At 42.3% G+C, this 15,440-nt stretch overlaps 1 protein-coding gene across 2 annotated transcripts; it reads left to right on the forward strand.

The window, feature by feature from the left end:
* Positions 1-2,946: 2,946 nt before the first annotated feature.
* KCNJ15 (potassium inwardly rectifying channel subfamily J member 15) lies at positions 2,947-9,708 on the forward strand. 2 transcript variants are annotated; one of them, XM_066621082.1, is made up of 2 exons: positions 2,947-2,977; positions 8,235-9,708. In XM_066621082.1, the coding sequence occupies exons 1-2, from the start codon at positions 2,949-2,951 to the stop codon at positions 9,376-9,378; spliced, it is 1,173 nt and encodes a 390-aa protein (XP_066477179.1). In that variant the 5' UTR covers positions 2,947-2,948; the 3' UTR covers positions 9,379-9,708. The 2 variants fall into 2 exon arrangements, with proteins under 2 accessions (XP_066477179.1, XP_066477180.1); XM_066621083.1 differs by lacking the exon at positions 2,947-2,977 and adding an exon at positions 7,633-7,673.
* The last annotated feature ends 5,732 nt before the right edge of the window (positions 9,709-15,440 follow it).

Raw genomic sequence — 15,440 nt, forward strand, 5'->3', positions numbered from 1 at the left:
TGTAGCCAAGTGTGGCTATGGGGTCTTATTATGGCAGTGTTGTGATGAGGTTCTCCACTGTAAAATTTGCCACTATACCACTGATCATGGGTCAATCCACACCATGTGAGGAAGCCCAGAGATAGTGTAGATCAGGTCAACCATTCATCATCCTGGGTGAGTTAGTTTGACTAACGGGAGCAAAAATATGCTAAGCTTATTGGGCTGGTGGGCAGCAGGACAAGGCGCTTGTCTATGTGCAGCTCTTAATGAACAAGTGATGCACTGTGCACACATTGAAAAGACAAGCCAGAGCTTGAAAAAAGAGGATGCTGGGGGCAGCAACACTGTGCTGCAAAGGCCAGCTAGCACCGTGAAAGAGGATAAAGACCAGTGATGATGCCCATGATCTTTTCTTGGCTCTGCTGTTCTGTCCTTGCAGGGATCCGCATAAGACCCTGGTCACAGTAGGCTCACTTCCTTCTATGTAAGTAAAATGGGGATAGAGATACTTGCCTTCTCCGCAGGACTGTAGTTAGGATTAATTGATGTTTGCGTAGCACTTTGAAGATGTAAAGCGATCCAGAACTGAAGTGTTCAGTATTGTTTTTGTAAGCCCAGGCAGACGATAAAATCTCTTTGTTACCTGCAGTTCAAACTGGCACTTGCACCCGCAGGAATGGAAAATTTAGCTCTTTGGCGAGCCAGTGTCTGTTGAAACTTTCTGTCTTCAAGAGGCAGGTGATGCTCACACAGCATGAACTGGAGCAAAGGTGACAGAAAGGTGAAATATCATTGATCTCTGCTTTAGATGTCTGGCTGTGCTGATGGAAGTCCACTGTGGTGGTGTTTGAATTCAAGGAAGTTGGAAACCATATCCCAGCAGGAGAGATTTTTATTTTTTTTTAAAGGCAGAGTATTCTGTAACTCCGGAAACATCATTCATAAAATTATCTGAACACAGCATGGTATGGGGAACTCTTTGCATAAATCATTTGTCTCTTCCAACAGCATTTTCAGAACTTCTTAAAAAATATAAGACAGTATATAAAATACGTTAAAATATAATCGCTGATATAGGAACCACTGTAATTTTTTATTGAAAATTGAATTTGTTTGATATGAAAAAAATCCATTTCAGCTAGCACCAAATATAATAATCCCCCCCAAGTTTGATCAGTGAGAGCCCAATCCTATGCATGTCTGCTAGGAAGTAAGTCCCACAATAGTCAATGGGGCTTACTTACAGGTAAGTATGGATAAGATTGCAGCCTCAGGCAGCAATCCTGTGACACTTACCTAAGAGTAGTGAACATACTTCTGAGTAAATTTATATAGGATTGTGCTGTAAGAAACATCCATAAGCAAATCTTTCTATGTATCATGAATTATGAGTGTAGTCCTAAAAGCTTTACTCACAGGTAAATCTCACTGAAATCAATAGTTTAATCTGATAAACGAAATGATTTGTGATCATAGATCTCTCTCATGCTGTTTTATGTATCTTTCTTAGCTGGCTAACTACCAAATCAAAGTCTCTGAATATAGCTATATGAATATTGTTTCTTACCTAATAGGAAATGCAATTGGGTGGCTTATTACATTGCGATCTTTGCTATTTGATAAAGAAAGATTTGGAAGATGTTTATAGCTGCAAGGAAGTGCATGTGCTTTAAACAAGCAATTTATTTCAAACACTGAAGCCTGTTTCTTGATATGATGAGTTACCAGCTATAAACACTTGCAGAAAGTTAATAAGGAGGACATAAATGATCCAAGCAAGCACAACCCGCAAAGTACAGCTCATAAGAAACATATTCAAGGCATGCTGAAACTATAGATTTAAACTGGTACATAGCAGTTTTCCCCTCCTGACTGTCTTCTCAGAAAATTGTAATTCTGTACACAGGAAGGGATACTGAGATTTCGAAGCAAGGATTCCTGGGAATTTCCAGAGTACTGGCATTATAGTACAGATGTGCACTGACGCACATTGATGACAGTATATCCTTCTCTCTCTCTCTCTTTCACACACACACACACACACACACACCCCTCACTCATGCTACTACTGTCTCCTTATGATCCCCACCTGATGCCACAATTGCAACTCCATTGCAGCTGTCTTCCAGACTCTCATTAAGCCCAGTCTTCCTGGGCCCTGGGGACCAGTGCCTTCATTCTCCCAAAGCCATCTTTTACTCCTGAAACGTTTCTCATGGATATATTTTGTTACTAAGCATCTGCATCCTAAGAGATGTAGGTGGACAAGATGGGCCTGTAGTTCCTTTTAGTCTGTCTCCTGGCAGGAGAACAAGAGACACTTTGATGCCTGCAAAGGGAGCATTCTAATCTGGCAGAAGGAAATCTTTTCCGTCTCAACTCCAAATCAGGCTGGAGAACTCATTGACCCACCGTTTTGTCAGCACATCGACAAGGCTACGAAAATGGACTGCACATTTATAGGAGTAACTGGAATATGCAGTATTACGACAGAGAATATTGGAATAAACAAAACAGAGGTTTGGAAAGAATGCACTCATTCATACTTCCAGGCACAACTCCGTCAAATTGGGAGGGAGGAGGTGGGGAGGATGAGAATCGGTTTATTGACTGCTTCGGGGTCTTTTGCTTTGATGCAGCTAGAGCAGGCTACCATCATTACAGTACAATTGAGTGTCTACTGGGCTGATGCAGCATGGCAGTCCTGGCTAACATCTCTTGATTTGAATGGCAGAGAACAGGGGGGGACTCCTCCTTCAGCCAAAAGAATCCTACATGAAGTTCTCTGGGCTTTAAAGATATAAACAACAGGAATTCAGGATCACATGAGAAGAGAGATGATGAAAGAAACAGAATGCAGGAAGTCAGGGCGGAAAAGGCCAGGATCGGATGGGATCCATTCCAGGATATGAAAGGAAGTGACTTCGCTGATACGCGAATGTATGTTACCTAATAAAGAAACACAAATGGAGAGAGAGGAAGAGACCAAGGACTGGTGAGATGTTATTCTAATATTTACTTAATAGTCTCAGGCCAAGGTCCAGACATTCATAGTTCTATAACATTGACAGTAGAGGAGACACTGCCTGGAAAGATCAGTGAGAAAATGAAAAATTGCTGCAGCCAGGGATGGAGGGAAAAGGGAACAAGGATAGATAGTGAGGCCTGTTGTAGGTCACAGAGGAGGCTTGAAATCTTGCTCCTTGTAAGCAACAGCCAGGGGATCTTGCTCCTTGTAAGCCAGAACCAGGGGACATTCACTAAAATTGAGTGTTGGGAGAGTTAGAACAGACAAAAGAAAATATTTCTTTACTCAGCGTGTGGTTGGTCTGCCACAGGATGTGGTGATGGCGACTGGCCTGGACGCCTTTAAAAGGGGATTGGACAAGTTTCTGGAGGAAAAATCCATTACGGGGTACAAGCCATGATGTGTATGTGCAACCCCCTGATTTTAGAAATGGGTTATGTCAGAATGCCAGATGCAAGGGAGGGCACCAGGATGCAGGTCTCTTGTTATCTGGTGTGCTCCTTGGGGCATTTGGTGGGCCGCTGTGAGATACAGGAAGCTGGACTAGATGGTCCTATGGCCTCATCCAGTGGGGCTGTTCTTATGTAACAGCCCAAAGCAATAGCCTGAAGCTACACCAGAAGCAGAGCAATCTAGGAAGGAAAAAACCTTGCAGATTTTTCCAGTTCTTTATGTACATCAGAGGTGAAGGTGGGCTAATTTGACAAGTTAAAGCCCTAAAGGGCTTGACCTCTACAGCTCTCTTCTGTGTCCCTGCTAGATCTGTTAAAAGCACCTGATAGCATTTGAGATCAAGGTTGAGGCAGTGCTGGCATATTGAACAGCACCTTTAGGGGCTTCTCTCCTGATTTGGCACTCTCTCTTGAGAGGCTTATCTTCCTTCCTAAGGCAATGTAAAACTTTAAAGAAAATAAAATGGAGCATTTGTTTAATGGTCAGAGAAAACTTGTAAATCCTCCTCCTCTCCTCCCCTCTCTCTGTTTACCTTGGGAATCTTGGGAGCTTCTATCCTTAAATAGCAGGTGTAGGGGGATTTGATCTAGATCAGTACCATGGCAAGAAGCAGAAAGCTAAAGCTTGCCTCCCCCCACACTTTGGTCCCAATCCATGGGGAGTTGATCTGGCTACTGTTTGCTTCAGAAAAATCAAGTCCATCATCCCTAAGAATGCTGTCACTGTAACGTGTAGTTTAGCTCACCTGTGTGTAATTCTATGCTAGATTCAGAGAATTCTAGTGCAAACTGTGTATGTCAAACTAACAAATAAAGATTGAGAGGGAAGGAAGAATGCAGAAAGAAGGGAGATGGAGGGGAACCGGGGTAGTGTGTTGCATGGACCCCTGGATCCTAACATCCTCTTCCCCAATGTCCAAACCATTCTTTGGCTGCAGCTTGGGACTCATTACATTTTGGAAGATGCAAACTTTTTTCCTGAAGCTTAACTCCTATCTTGGTGCAGGTCAGGGTTTTTCTTTAAGGAATTATCATAGGGTGTGTTTTTAGGAAAAAACCAAACTGGTTTCTCTCAGATATTTCCCAGGAACAGCTGGCACAGGCTGGGACTTTGAGAAGTGATTAAATGTTTCACTAATGCCTCAATGTTTCTTTATGCTTGCCAACCAACCATCTTAATATTTCTAGACAGATACTGTGCTAGATGAATCCCTCAAGCAAAGCAGAAGTAGCATGTTAGAGCCTTCCTACCTAGTAGATCTGGGTATGAAGAGGAACTGTTCAAAGGCAGAAGCAGGCTGGAGTCCTCCTTGCCAGCAGAGCTGCTTCAAAGTAGGGACTCCAACCTGCTGTTTAAAGGCTGATTCTGTAGCTGCTTGCAGGGAAGTTTCCCCTGTGGTGGCTTTACTTGCAGGGTGACCAGATAGAATGGCGGAAAGGGTGCCTATACCTTTAACCCTTGTATAGAAGAGGGAATGTTGGCAGGTGCAGCTCAACATGGAAGCGTTTAAAAAGATTCCCTTTTCTATACAATGGTTAAAGGTATAGGCACTCTGTCCTCCATTCTATCTGACCACTCTGCTTTACGTGAGTAAGCACCCTGGTCTGCTTACTGGGCCATGTGCCCTCAAGTAATTCCAGTGCTGCTTTTTTTTTTTTTTTTTTTGCAGTGTTTGATTAGATTATTATTATTAACAGTATTTATATATCGCTTTTCAACTAAAAGTTCACAAAGCTGTTTACAGAGAAAAATCAAATAACTAAATGGCTCCCTGTCCCAAAAGGGCCCACAATCTAAAAAGATGCAAATGAATACCAGCAGACAGCCACTAGAACAGACAGTGCTGGGGTGAGGTGGGCCAGTTACTCTCCCCCTGCTAAAAAAAGGAGCACCCACTTGAAAAAGTGCCTCTTACCCAATTAGCAGGGGTATTAGATTCACAAATAGCAGCACAGGTGCCTATCAGATAAGATTTGAGGTTTGCTAATTTGGACCAAGTGACTCTTGCTTGTGTGTCACCACAGGGACATGAATCCAATTATTCTTTAGGAGTGCAGAAGCTTCAAGGGGCACTTGGAGAATTTCCCCATTCACTTTCTATGCATGTAAATTCATCCCCTGCCCCTTCCCAGTGAATAGGCATGACCACTCACATGGAAGCTGAGTTTGTGCACCAGAGAGCATATATTACATTCAAGATGACCAGATAGAATGGAGGACAGAGTGCCTATATCTTTAACCATTGTATAGCAGAGGGAATCTTGGCAGGTGCAGCTTTTTAAACCCTTCCTTGTTGAGCAGCACCTACCAACATTCTCTTTTTTGTACAATGGTTAAAGGTATAGGCACCCTGTCCTCCATTCTATCTGGTTACCCTGATTACATTATTATCCCAGTTTTCCACTAAAGAGCTCATGGCAAGATACCTGCTTACCCACCTCGCTTTCATAACAGCTCTATGAGATAGGTTAGGTATGAAGATTAGCCCACCATCACCCAGGATGCTTCTGAGCTATGTGAGAATTTGAACCCTAGTCTCTCCCTGCTCGTAGTCCAATACCCTAATCCAATGGTTCTCACACATTTAGCACTGAGACCCACTTTTTAGAATAAAAATCTATCAGGACCCACCAGAAGTGATGTCATGATTGGAAGTGACATCATCAAGCAGAAAATTTTTTAACAATCATAGGCCGCAATCCTACCCACACTTACCCAGGAGTAAGTCCCAGTGACTAAAAGAATAGACATAGTAGCCTGTTAAAAGTACAGGTCTGTAACATTTCCCCAAATGCAGTCACATACCATGTAGCATCAAGTCTAATATATTAGTAATAAAACATTGAAATGAATGGAGACCCACCTGAAATTGGCTCACGACCCACCTAGTGAGTCCTGACCCACAGTTTGAGAAACACTGCCCTAACCACTACAGCACACAACCTCTCCAACTTTGCTGCAGTTGTGTATAAGAGAGCAAGCAGGGCTGTAGGCTGGATGCGGGCACTATAGAAGGCCAAGTCTTTGCAGAACAGAGTGAAATGAAAGTTTAGTGTTGGGACTGTTCTCTGTTGGAATTTTAAATATCAGTCACTTATTCAAAGTTCAATATAAGTAGTGGACACCTTTGTTTAACAGGGCCATGCATTTTCTAATGATTTTCCTTGCAGGAATATGTCTGTCCTTACATGAGCTCCATTTCCTCATTCCATGCCTGAATTCTGGGTTTGTCTAAACACCATTTGCTGATGAGCTGCTTCCCCGATCTACCCCTCCCCACTCTGTATTCTTGTTCACATCACTGGGGATTTGCAACCTCCTTTTCCTGTTTATTGTCTGGACTTGTTGCAGAATGTGTATGTGAGGGAGATTTTACAATCATACAAAATTTCTTTCACTGGGACCATCTGAGCATTTCCCCTACTTATTTTGTAGCTCCCTTTGGAAGACAGCAGCTGAGCTCCAAAAGTTGTTGTATACAAGCTGCTAAAGAAAACCAAAAATAAAATCTCATTCACCTGCAGTCTGCCAGCCCTTACTCACTTACAGTTGTAAACATAAATATCCTTCTACTGACCAAACAGGAAAGTTGCAATAGTGAATAATGACATTGCTATCCTGGGTTGGCACACATCTCTACTACAAGGATGTCTTTGGTTTCCAGCAATGTTCTTTTAAGTAGTTACAAGGGAGAAGGTTTCTTTTTTTTCCTGTGGTTCATAAAAATGAATCACTTATTAAAGCTCTCTCTTGAAGCCAAACAACGGAACAAAACAATACAGGCTGCACAGAACTACCAGAGTACAAAGGATGCAAGTTTGGAATTTATTTTTTTTTTCCAAGAGCAGGAAGTTTTGTTATTGGAAACTCCTGTTAACTTGCTCCAGCCTTGCACTACGTAACCACTGTCTGGTCCTGGAAACTGTCTTTTTTTTTTTTTTGTCTCATCAAACTGACAGGCTCCTCCTGCTTCCTTCTGTGTGCTTTGTTCAGTCCTGGACATAGGCACACTTCATCTCCATCTTGACCGAAGTGGGATAACCAATAAACAAACGTCGAGAATTTTGTGATCCCATGCCTTCTCTGTGTGTGCCCTAAGGGCAGGGCCCCAGGGCTAGAAAGCCGTGCTAGAAACGAATTGCCTCTGCTTTCCACTAACTCTTTGAAACTGGAGAGGCCCATGATGCATACAGCCTTGAAGAGTTTTCAGGTGCAAAAATTTCTTTCCCAGAACTCTTGTCTCTGCATTCACAGAACTGCTTGATTTTATCTTTCTCTCTGACTCAGCACCATGTTCAATGAGAAGCTGGAAATGATGACTTGACTTGCGCAAATCACAATCAAAATAATGTTTTCAAAAATAATGCTGCCAGCATTTCCAGGGGAGACATAAGTACAAGATTGATTTGGAGGATCAGAGCTCGTGGGTGTTAATAAAATATTTGTGTCCTGTTTGGATCTATTGCTGTTCACTAGTCCAGGGGCTTTTTTTTTTCCATCTCCAATGACATAATACAACATAGGACTGATTTGGTAAAATAATTTTTCAGATTCTGAGACAAATCGTTTATATTTCCATGGAAATCAGGAAGATAAAACTATTGTTTTGTGCTTTGGAAAATAAGTGTGACATCAAATGTCACTGCTTGGCAGCTCTAAGGCAGCAACATTTTGCCTATATAAATGTAATGAAATCCATTATTTAAATATGGAGCCCAGTTCTCATATCCATGCTACTTTTCTTTTATCTAACCATTTCCGCTCTCTTTAGGTTTGAGGTGCTGACAATGGAAGCCGCACAGATCAACATGTCACAAACCCCATTAGTGAACGGCAGCATCAGTGCTACGCTGAAGAGATGCAGGCCTCGTGTGATGTCCAAAAGTGGTCACAGCAATGTGAGGATTGACAAGGTAGATGGCATGTACTTGCTTTACCTCCAAGATCTGTGGACCACAGTCATCGACATGAAGTGGAGATACAAACTGACTTTGTTTGCTGCGACTTTTGTAATGACTTGGTTTCTGTTTGGAGTAATTTACTATGCTATTGCATTTCTGCATGGAGATCTGGAAGGTACTGGATATCCTCGCAAGACCGTCCCCTGTGTCATGAATGTTGACTCACTAACTGGGGCATTTCTCTTTTCTTTGGAGTCCCAAACAACCATTGGTTATGGCTTCCGCTTTATCACTGAGGAATGCCCTCATGCCATTTTCCTCTTAGTTGCTCAACTGGTTGTCACAACATTGATTGAAATATTCATCACTGGCACCTTCCTTGCCAAAATTGCCAGACCTAAAAAACGGGCCGAGACCATTAAATTCAGTCATTGTGCAGTTATAACCAAACACAATGGACATCTTTGCCTTGTGATCCGAGTGGCAAATATGAGAAAGAGCCTTCTGATTCAGTGCCAGCTGACTGGAAAACTTCTTCAGACCTACGAAACCAAAGAAGGAGAGAGGCTCCTCCTTAACCAAGCCAGTGTCAAATTCCATGTGGATTCCTCATCTGAAAGTCCTTTCTTGATTTTACCCTTGGCTTTTTACCATATCTTGGATGAGAACAGCCCTTTAAGAGATCTGACGCCCCAAAACCTGAAAGAAAAAGATTTTGAACTTGTTGTCCTCTTGAACGCCACAGTAGAATCAACCAGTGCTGTCTGTCAGAGCCGAACATCATATATCCCAGAGGAGATCTTCTGGGGTTATGAGTTTCTGCCAGTGATTTCCCTCTCACCAAATGGGAAATACGTGGCAGATTTCAGTCAATTTGAGCAAATCCGAAGAAGTGCAGATTTTAGCTTGTACAGCATGGACTCTGAAAAGCAAAAACTAGAAGAGCAATATAGGAAGGAAGAGCAGAGAGAGAGAGAACGCAGAACAGTGTTGCTGCAACACAGCAATGTATGACTCCTCGTCAATCACTAACCATAACAAACATTTTATCTAGTATATTGCATGGATTTATTACTGACAAAGGAAAGGCAGCAAAGTTTTGGCTGTGATGAGTGTAGCATGTACCTCTTTATCAGAATGCATCACTAATCAAGTGTTTTTAATTAGGTGGAGCTATTTTTGTGTATCCACTGGATAACTGAGGTGATCTTTGTTTTTTGTTTTTTCTGAAGCTTTTGCCACATGCCAACATTCATAGCAGACATATTGCCTTTCAGTTGATATGTGGAATTTGATCTATACTGAACAAATTTCTCCATCTATTTATTTGACATTGTTCATTTCTTCATGTAGGATCAAAAAGTTGGTTCTGAAGGTTATATACTCACCTTATAGCAGGTGCTTATTTATCTAGGTTTTATATTAGTTACGAATGAGAAAATGTGTTTTCACGTATGCAGAAAACAGGTTGGATAGGGAATTGGAATTTTAAAAAAGATTTTTGTATGCTAGTAGCAGCCAGCCCATAAAAACGGCCACTCCCAATGCAGTTAAGTAGGAAGATAAGAGGTTGTGCACCAACTCTGTTTGTTCAAGTGCAGATCTCCTTCCAAAACTAAGATCCCAGATCCTCGTGAGGGTTGACCAGACTCCAGACACATCTGCCTAGAACAGGGGTCTCCAAACCTTTGTGCCAGAGGGCCACATCAAATATCTGGCGTGGTGTGGAAGTCCGGAAAAAAAATTTAAATATAAAATTTAAATAAATAAATTAGAGATGGAACTTAGATGAATGAATAAATGAATGAATGGGCTCATTCACTGAACCTCTCTGGCCCTCAGAACACCCTCCCGACACAATCAGAGCACAGTTCTGGTCTTGCTGAGTGGACCAGAGGCTTTCAGGGGACAAGAGGTTGGCTGCGGGCTGGAAAGAGGCTTGCTATCTGGCCCCCCCGGCCAGGGTTTGGAGACCCCTGGTCTAGAACACAACCAGGCCTGATCCAGCATTTGGCTGAATCCTTCCTTCCCGTGACCGGTGCTTCTTGTTCTGGAGCGCCATGTCTCCCCGTCCCCAGATCAGGTTGATGCAATGCTCTGGTCAGCTGCATCTATTGTGCAATGCCACAGAGGGCATTGTGCCCAGATTTCTGCAAAGACACGTCATCTCGATCTGGCAACAGGGAGAGATGTGACGCTTCAGAACTCAAAGTGCTGGCTGTGATGGGGAAGGCATTCCCAGTCCATAGTGGTCAGAAGTTTGAGCACCGCTGGTCTAGAAGACTGACAGTCTTCCCCCTTGGCCAATGCATATCTTTAAACCAGGGGTGCCCAAACCCCAGCCTGAGGGCCACTTGCGGCCCTCAGGGGCTCCCAATCCGGCCCTCAGGGAGCCCCCAATCTCCAATGAGCCTCTGGCCCTCCAGAGACTTGCTGGAGCCCGTGCTGGCCCGATGCAACTGCTCTCAGCATGAGGATGACTGTTCAACCTCTCACCTGAACTGTGGGATGAGGGCTCTCCCCACTACTTGCTGTTTCACGTCTGTGTGCAGCAGTGGCAGTGAAGGAAAGGCTGGCCTTGCTTTGTGCAAGGCCTTGAGCTACTGTAAGACCTTCATTCATTCATATAAGTTCCATCTCTAATAAATTCATTTATGTGAATTTATTCAAATTTTAAATATAAATTAATTCTTTTTCCCAGCCCCCAACACAGTGTCAAAGAGATGATGTGGCCCTCCTGCCAAAATGTTTGGACACCCCTGCTTTAAACAATAGCTGAGTATTAAAGTATCAAGTCAAAGCAGGAGGAGAGAAGAGTAAAGATCTAGTGTTGCCCTAAACCCTCTCACCATTTTTAGGAAAGAACAAAACAAGAAGCTCAACAGGAGCCAACAAGCTTATGATTTGCTAAGGGAAGTGCCTTCCATCTCACTGTCAGGTTTTTTGTTCCAGGCTTTAGGGTAGTTTTTCCCTTATCTTGAATAAAAGGGAGAATCATCTCTACTTATAAACATTGAGCTGTAACTTTAATAACAAGCAGATACTTTGGCCTAGAATGCTATTTTGAATCTTTTTGCACCATCAACCCCCCCTCCCCCAATCTTAGAACCGGACTGCAAATATTTGTAATGTAGTCCAAAGAGAAATGTATTATTAGAAAGATGTTACTGACTGCACTATCTTTTGTATGAAATGTATCAAATGTTGCTATTTGAAAAGGTCACTTGCTTTGCTTTGGATCCTTGTGTAATATTCTTAAATAAAGATTAACAACATTTATTGTCAAATATCCATTTGTAACCTGCATCTTTTTGCATTGTTTTGCTTGCTGATATGTGACAGAACCCTCATTCTCTTTGTAGTCTCTTCGAATAATGCAACTATCCCTTAAATATCACAGAAGAGGCCCCAGGCTTGAACTTTCTGCACACCAATATGTGCGCTAACACTGAGAATAGCCTTTCCTAGAATGCACCTCCCCAGAAAATGGTCTTGCATACAGAGTTCATATATTGACATCATAACTAATATCTATTTGCAGACTCGTCCTTCTGTTCCCTAGGTCTGGTAATATTTGATAAATCACAGGGGAAAATCATACTGTACACTTGGCTTCATTTAGGTAATGTTGATGTTCACTGTGTTTCGTCACATCAAAGCTCTTCTCTGAGGTCATCAACGAGTAGGTGTGCTTTTTCTCAAATGCCTACTTCACACTTCAAATTTAATCATTTATTTAATTTTGAGGGACAGAGGTACACTAGTTAACATTTTGGAATGACCCCATTATGAACCAAACTTTCTGTTTAATATCTAAGTAGAATCTATACAATACAAAACAAAAACAAAACCCCAAATTACACAGAGGCGGCTAAATCCTGGGAGGGCAACCCTGTACCCTGATTCTAAGAAATGTTATGAAAGATTTTGGGAACTGTCACCTGTTGTATTACAGCAGTAGCACTTTCTGCTTTGCATGCCCCCTCTCTCTGAACACAAGGAAAGATACATGGCTCCAGTGATCAGTCGATTCCAAGTTTTCTTCATTTTTTTTCTGAATTGTTTGACCTAATTTCCAGGTAGAATCCATTAACTCACTGCAAACCCACTGATGACTCTTGCAGAGCTTCTAGAGAGAGAAAGGTTTACAAAAATGCCTAGGGTGTCCAGGCACAGTCTCTTTTGTGAAACAACAAGAACAAAACCCTTAAAATATATGGAGGAAGGGTGGAGAAATACCTTCATTCTCAAGGAAGTTATTAAGCATGTAGGAGCCAGAAGGCCAACTGGTTTTATTTCCCTTCCTTTCTTCTTTCATCGCATCACATTCAGCTGCTTGGTCCTCAGAGAACTGCACTGCAAGGTCTGATGGAAATGAATGGGGCCCACACTAGCAGAGCTCTTTGAGAGCAAGAAACTTGATTGAGTCTCTCTTCCCAGAAGACTTTTGATATAAGTCTTTTAAATGACTGGCTGGAGCAATAAAAAGTTTACAGGCAACTGCGCAGCCAAAAAATAATAGAATCCTGGTAGTTTGATTTTTGGAACGCTTCCATTAAAGGAGACTATGATGAAACTAATTTTTGCTATGCTTCAATCCCATCTCTCCTTCACTCCACCCTTTGATTTATAAACCTGGTCAAAATCTGGCAAGCTTTCAAAAATATTGAGAAAAGAAGAAGCCAATTTCTTTGCAGCTGCAGACACATACTAGCATTTAATCCACTTGTACAGTTCATTATATTCCCCCATAGGAAACAAAAAGTGCTGACAGATAGCATTGTTTCTGCTTGCTCCCTTCATGGTTTATGAGATGTTTGAAAATTCATTTGAACACTGTCAGAGAAAGTAACTCCTGGGAGAAAACTTTTTGACCAAGGGAGTAGTCCCTAGTGGTTAGTGTGCTTGGGTCCTGCTTCCCTCTGTCCCTTTACTAGACCAGTATTTGAATGGGAAAAAAACCCCTGGAAGTTGGTATCTGCTGCCACCATCCCAGGCTACAGAGACCAGGCAGAGGAGGGCCATATGGAAAAAAAAACCTCTCCCAGTAGAGCACTGAACTCCAGGGGTTCTTATTTAAAAATCTAACCCACATTTACAGTCTGCAGGGTGAACAGACATGAAAATCCACTGGTATGCCTGGACTAGGCAGACAAAGGGTCAAGATATAACTAGCATATTAAAAGTCCAAAAGAAAAAGGAATTAACAAAATGGAAAAGAAAGAAAAGAAAGATGGGTAGTTTAAGTACAAGCAGCCTGATAGAAAATGCCTGAGCTTGGCTGGAAAGAACAAAGAAAAGTTTTCACCAAATGGATGCAGTAACCAGTAATGCCCAGAAAATAGAGATGGTATGATACTCAAACTCTCAGCCCACAAACCCCCCCTCCCCCCAATGCTGGCTAGAGTCACTTAGCAGGCAAAGCAAAAAACATTACCCAATGCAGTCTAGCTAGATGGTCCTTAGCTTAAGCCACTTACACTGTTTAAGGAATTCCCAGTCCTTGCATTTGTGGATGAGCAAACAGGTACTCTTCTCTGACAGTTCAATTTCAGGTGAGTCCCCATTCATTTCAATATTTTATTTTTAATATATTAGACTCGATGCAACCGTGTTGTGTGACTGCATTTGGGGAAATGTTACAGATCTCTACTTTTAACAGGCTACTATGTATATGCTTTTAACAATGCTATAAATAGGACTTACTCCTGGATAAGTGGGGGTCGGATTGCAGCCTAGGATTGTTAACAATTTTCCTGCTTGATATGTCAGTTCCAGTCATGACATCACTTCTGGTGGGTCCTGACAGATTCTGATTTTAAAAAGAGGGTCCCAGTGCTAAATGTTTGAGAACCACTGTTCTAGTGAGTTCAAACCATTTCTAAGCAAGTTTTGAGCGTTCAAAGCATGCAACACACAATACTTCAGTAAACCTTACAATAACCTTGTGAAGCAGATCAGAATGATTATTCCCATATTGTGGATGGGAGGTAGTGGCTTGTTCTCGGAGCCACTAGTGATGCTCATGCTCTAGTGATTCTACACTATACTAGTTCAGCTCTGTTTAGTCCTTCTGCAAACATTATTAACTACTCTCACAATGAGAACTCATGGTTATTTCTTTCTTAAATCTTTCCTTTGATGCTCTCCTTAGAAGTATTGCATTTCATCCTTTTATTGTACATGATGCAACACTTCCCTGAGTGGAAGAGCAGTTACTTAAGGCTGGATTGACTTCAATGGCATTATTCATAAGAATGAGGGAATCAGCTATTAATAGAAGCTAACATTCATGCCCTTCTCCTTTATGTTACTTTAAAGGAATTTATGCTGTTTTTCATTGCAGTCGCCTTACGTAGTCATACTGCTAAGGTTTCATTAAAGGCGTCCCCATCATGCTGTCTTTCTTGTAAGCTAAATTGGCTGAGCATTCATAGGAACTGGCCTTATACAGAGTCAGACTGTAGGTAAATTTCTCTCAGTATACTATTGGTGATATTGACTGACAGAGCCTTTCTATGATTTCAGACAGGGATCTTTCCCAGACTTAAGGTGCAATCCTAATCCCTTCGTGCTTTCCAGCACTGACATAAGGGCAACGCAGCTCTGAGGTAAGGGAACAAACAATCTGTTACTTTGAGGAAGCCTCCATGAGTGACACCCAACTGCAGGATGCAGCACATATCCCATTGGCACCACTTTACCACTGCTGGAAAGCACGGACATAAGAAGTTAGGATTGCGCTCTTATCCGGGGATTCCAAGGATTGAAACTTGGATGCACTGAACTTGTATGCAAAGTTCTACCACTCAGTGATAGTGCCCCCCCCCCAATGCCTGGAGTATTTACTGTTCCTATTGAGCAGGGCCATTACAAGTTTGAGGCATCCCTCATCAAAGTGCTTCCTGTGGGCCCCCTTCTACCCAGGTCTCCTCCAGAGTCCGTGTTGGAGGAAATTAAAAATAGTTTCCTCTTTGGGGGGAAGCAGAGTAGCTTAAGCAGCAGACCCCCCCTTTGGGTATCACCCCAGGGAACCTCCCTCACCCGGCTGACTGCTAATCAATAAAAAAGACAAA

The sequence above is a fragment of the Tiliqua scincoides genome, chromosome 3 (assembly GCF_035046505.1).
Source record: "Tiliqua scincoides isolate rTilSci1 chromosome 3, rTilSci1.hap2, whole genome shotgun sequence".
NCBI lineage: Eukaryota > Metazoa > Chordata > Lepidosauria > Squamata > Scincidae > Tiliqua > Tiliqua scincoides.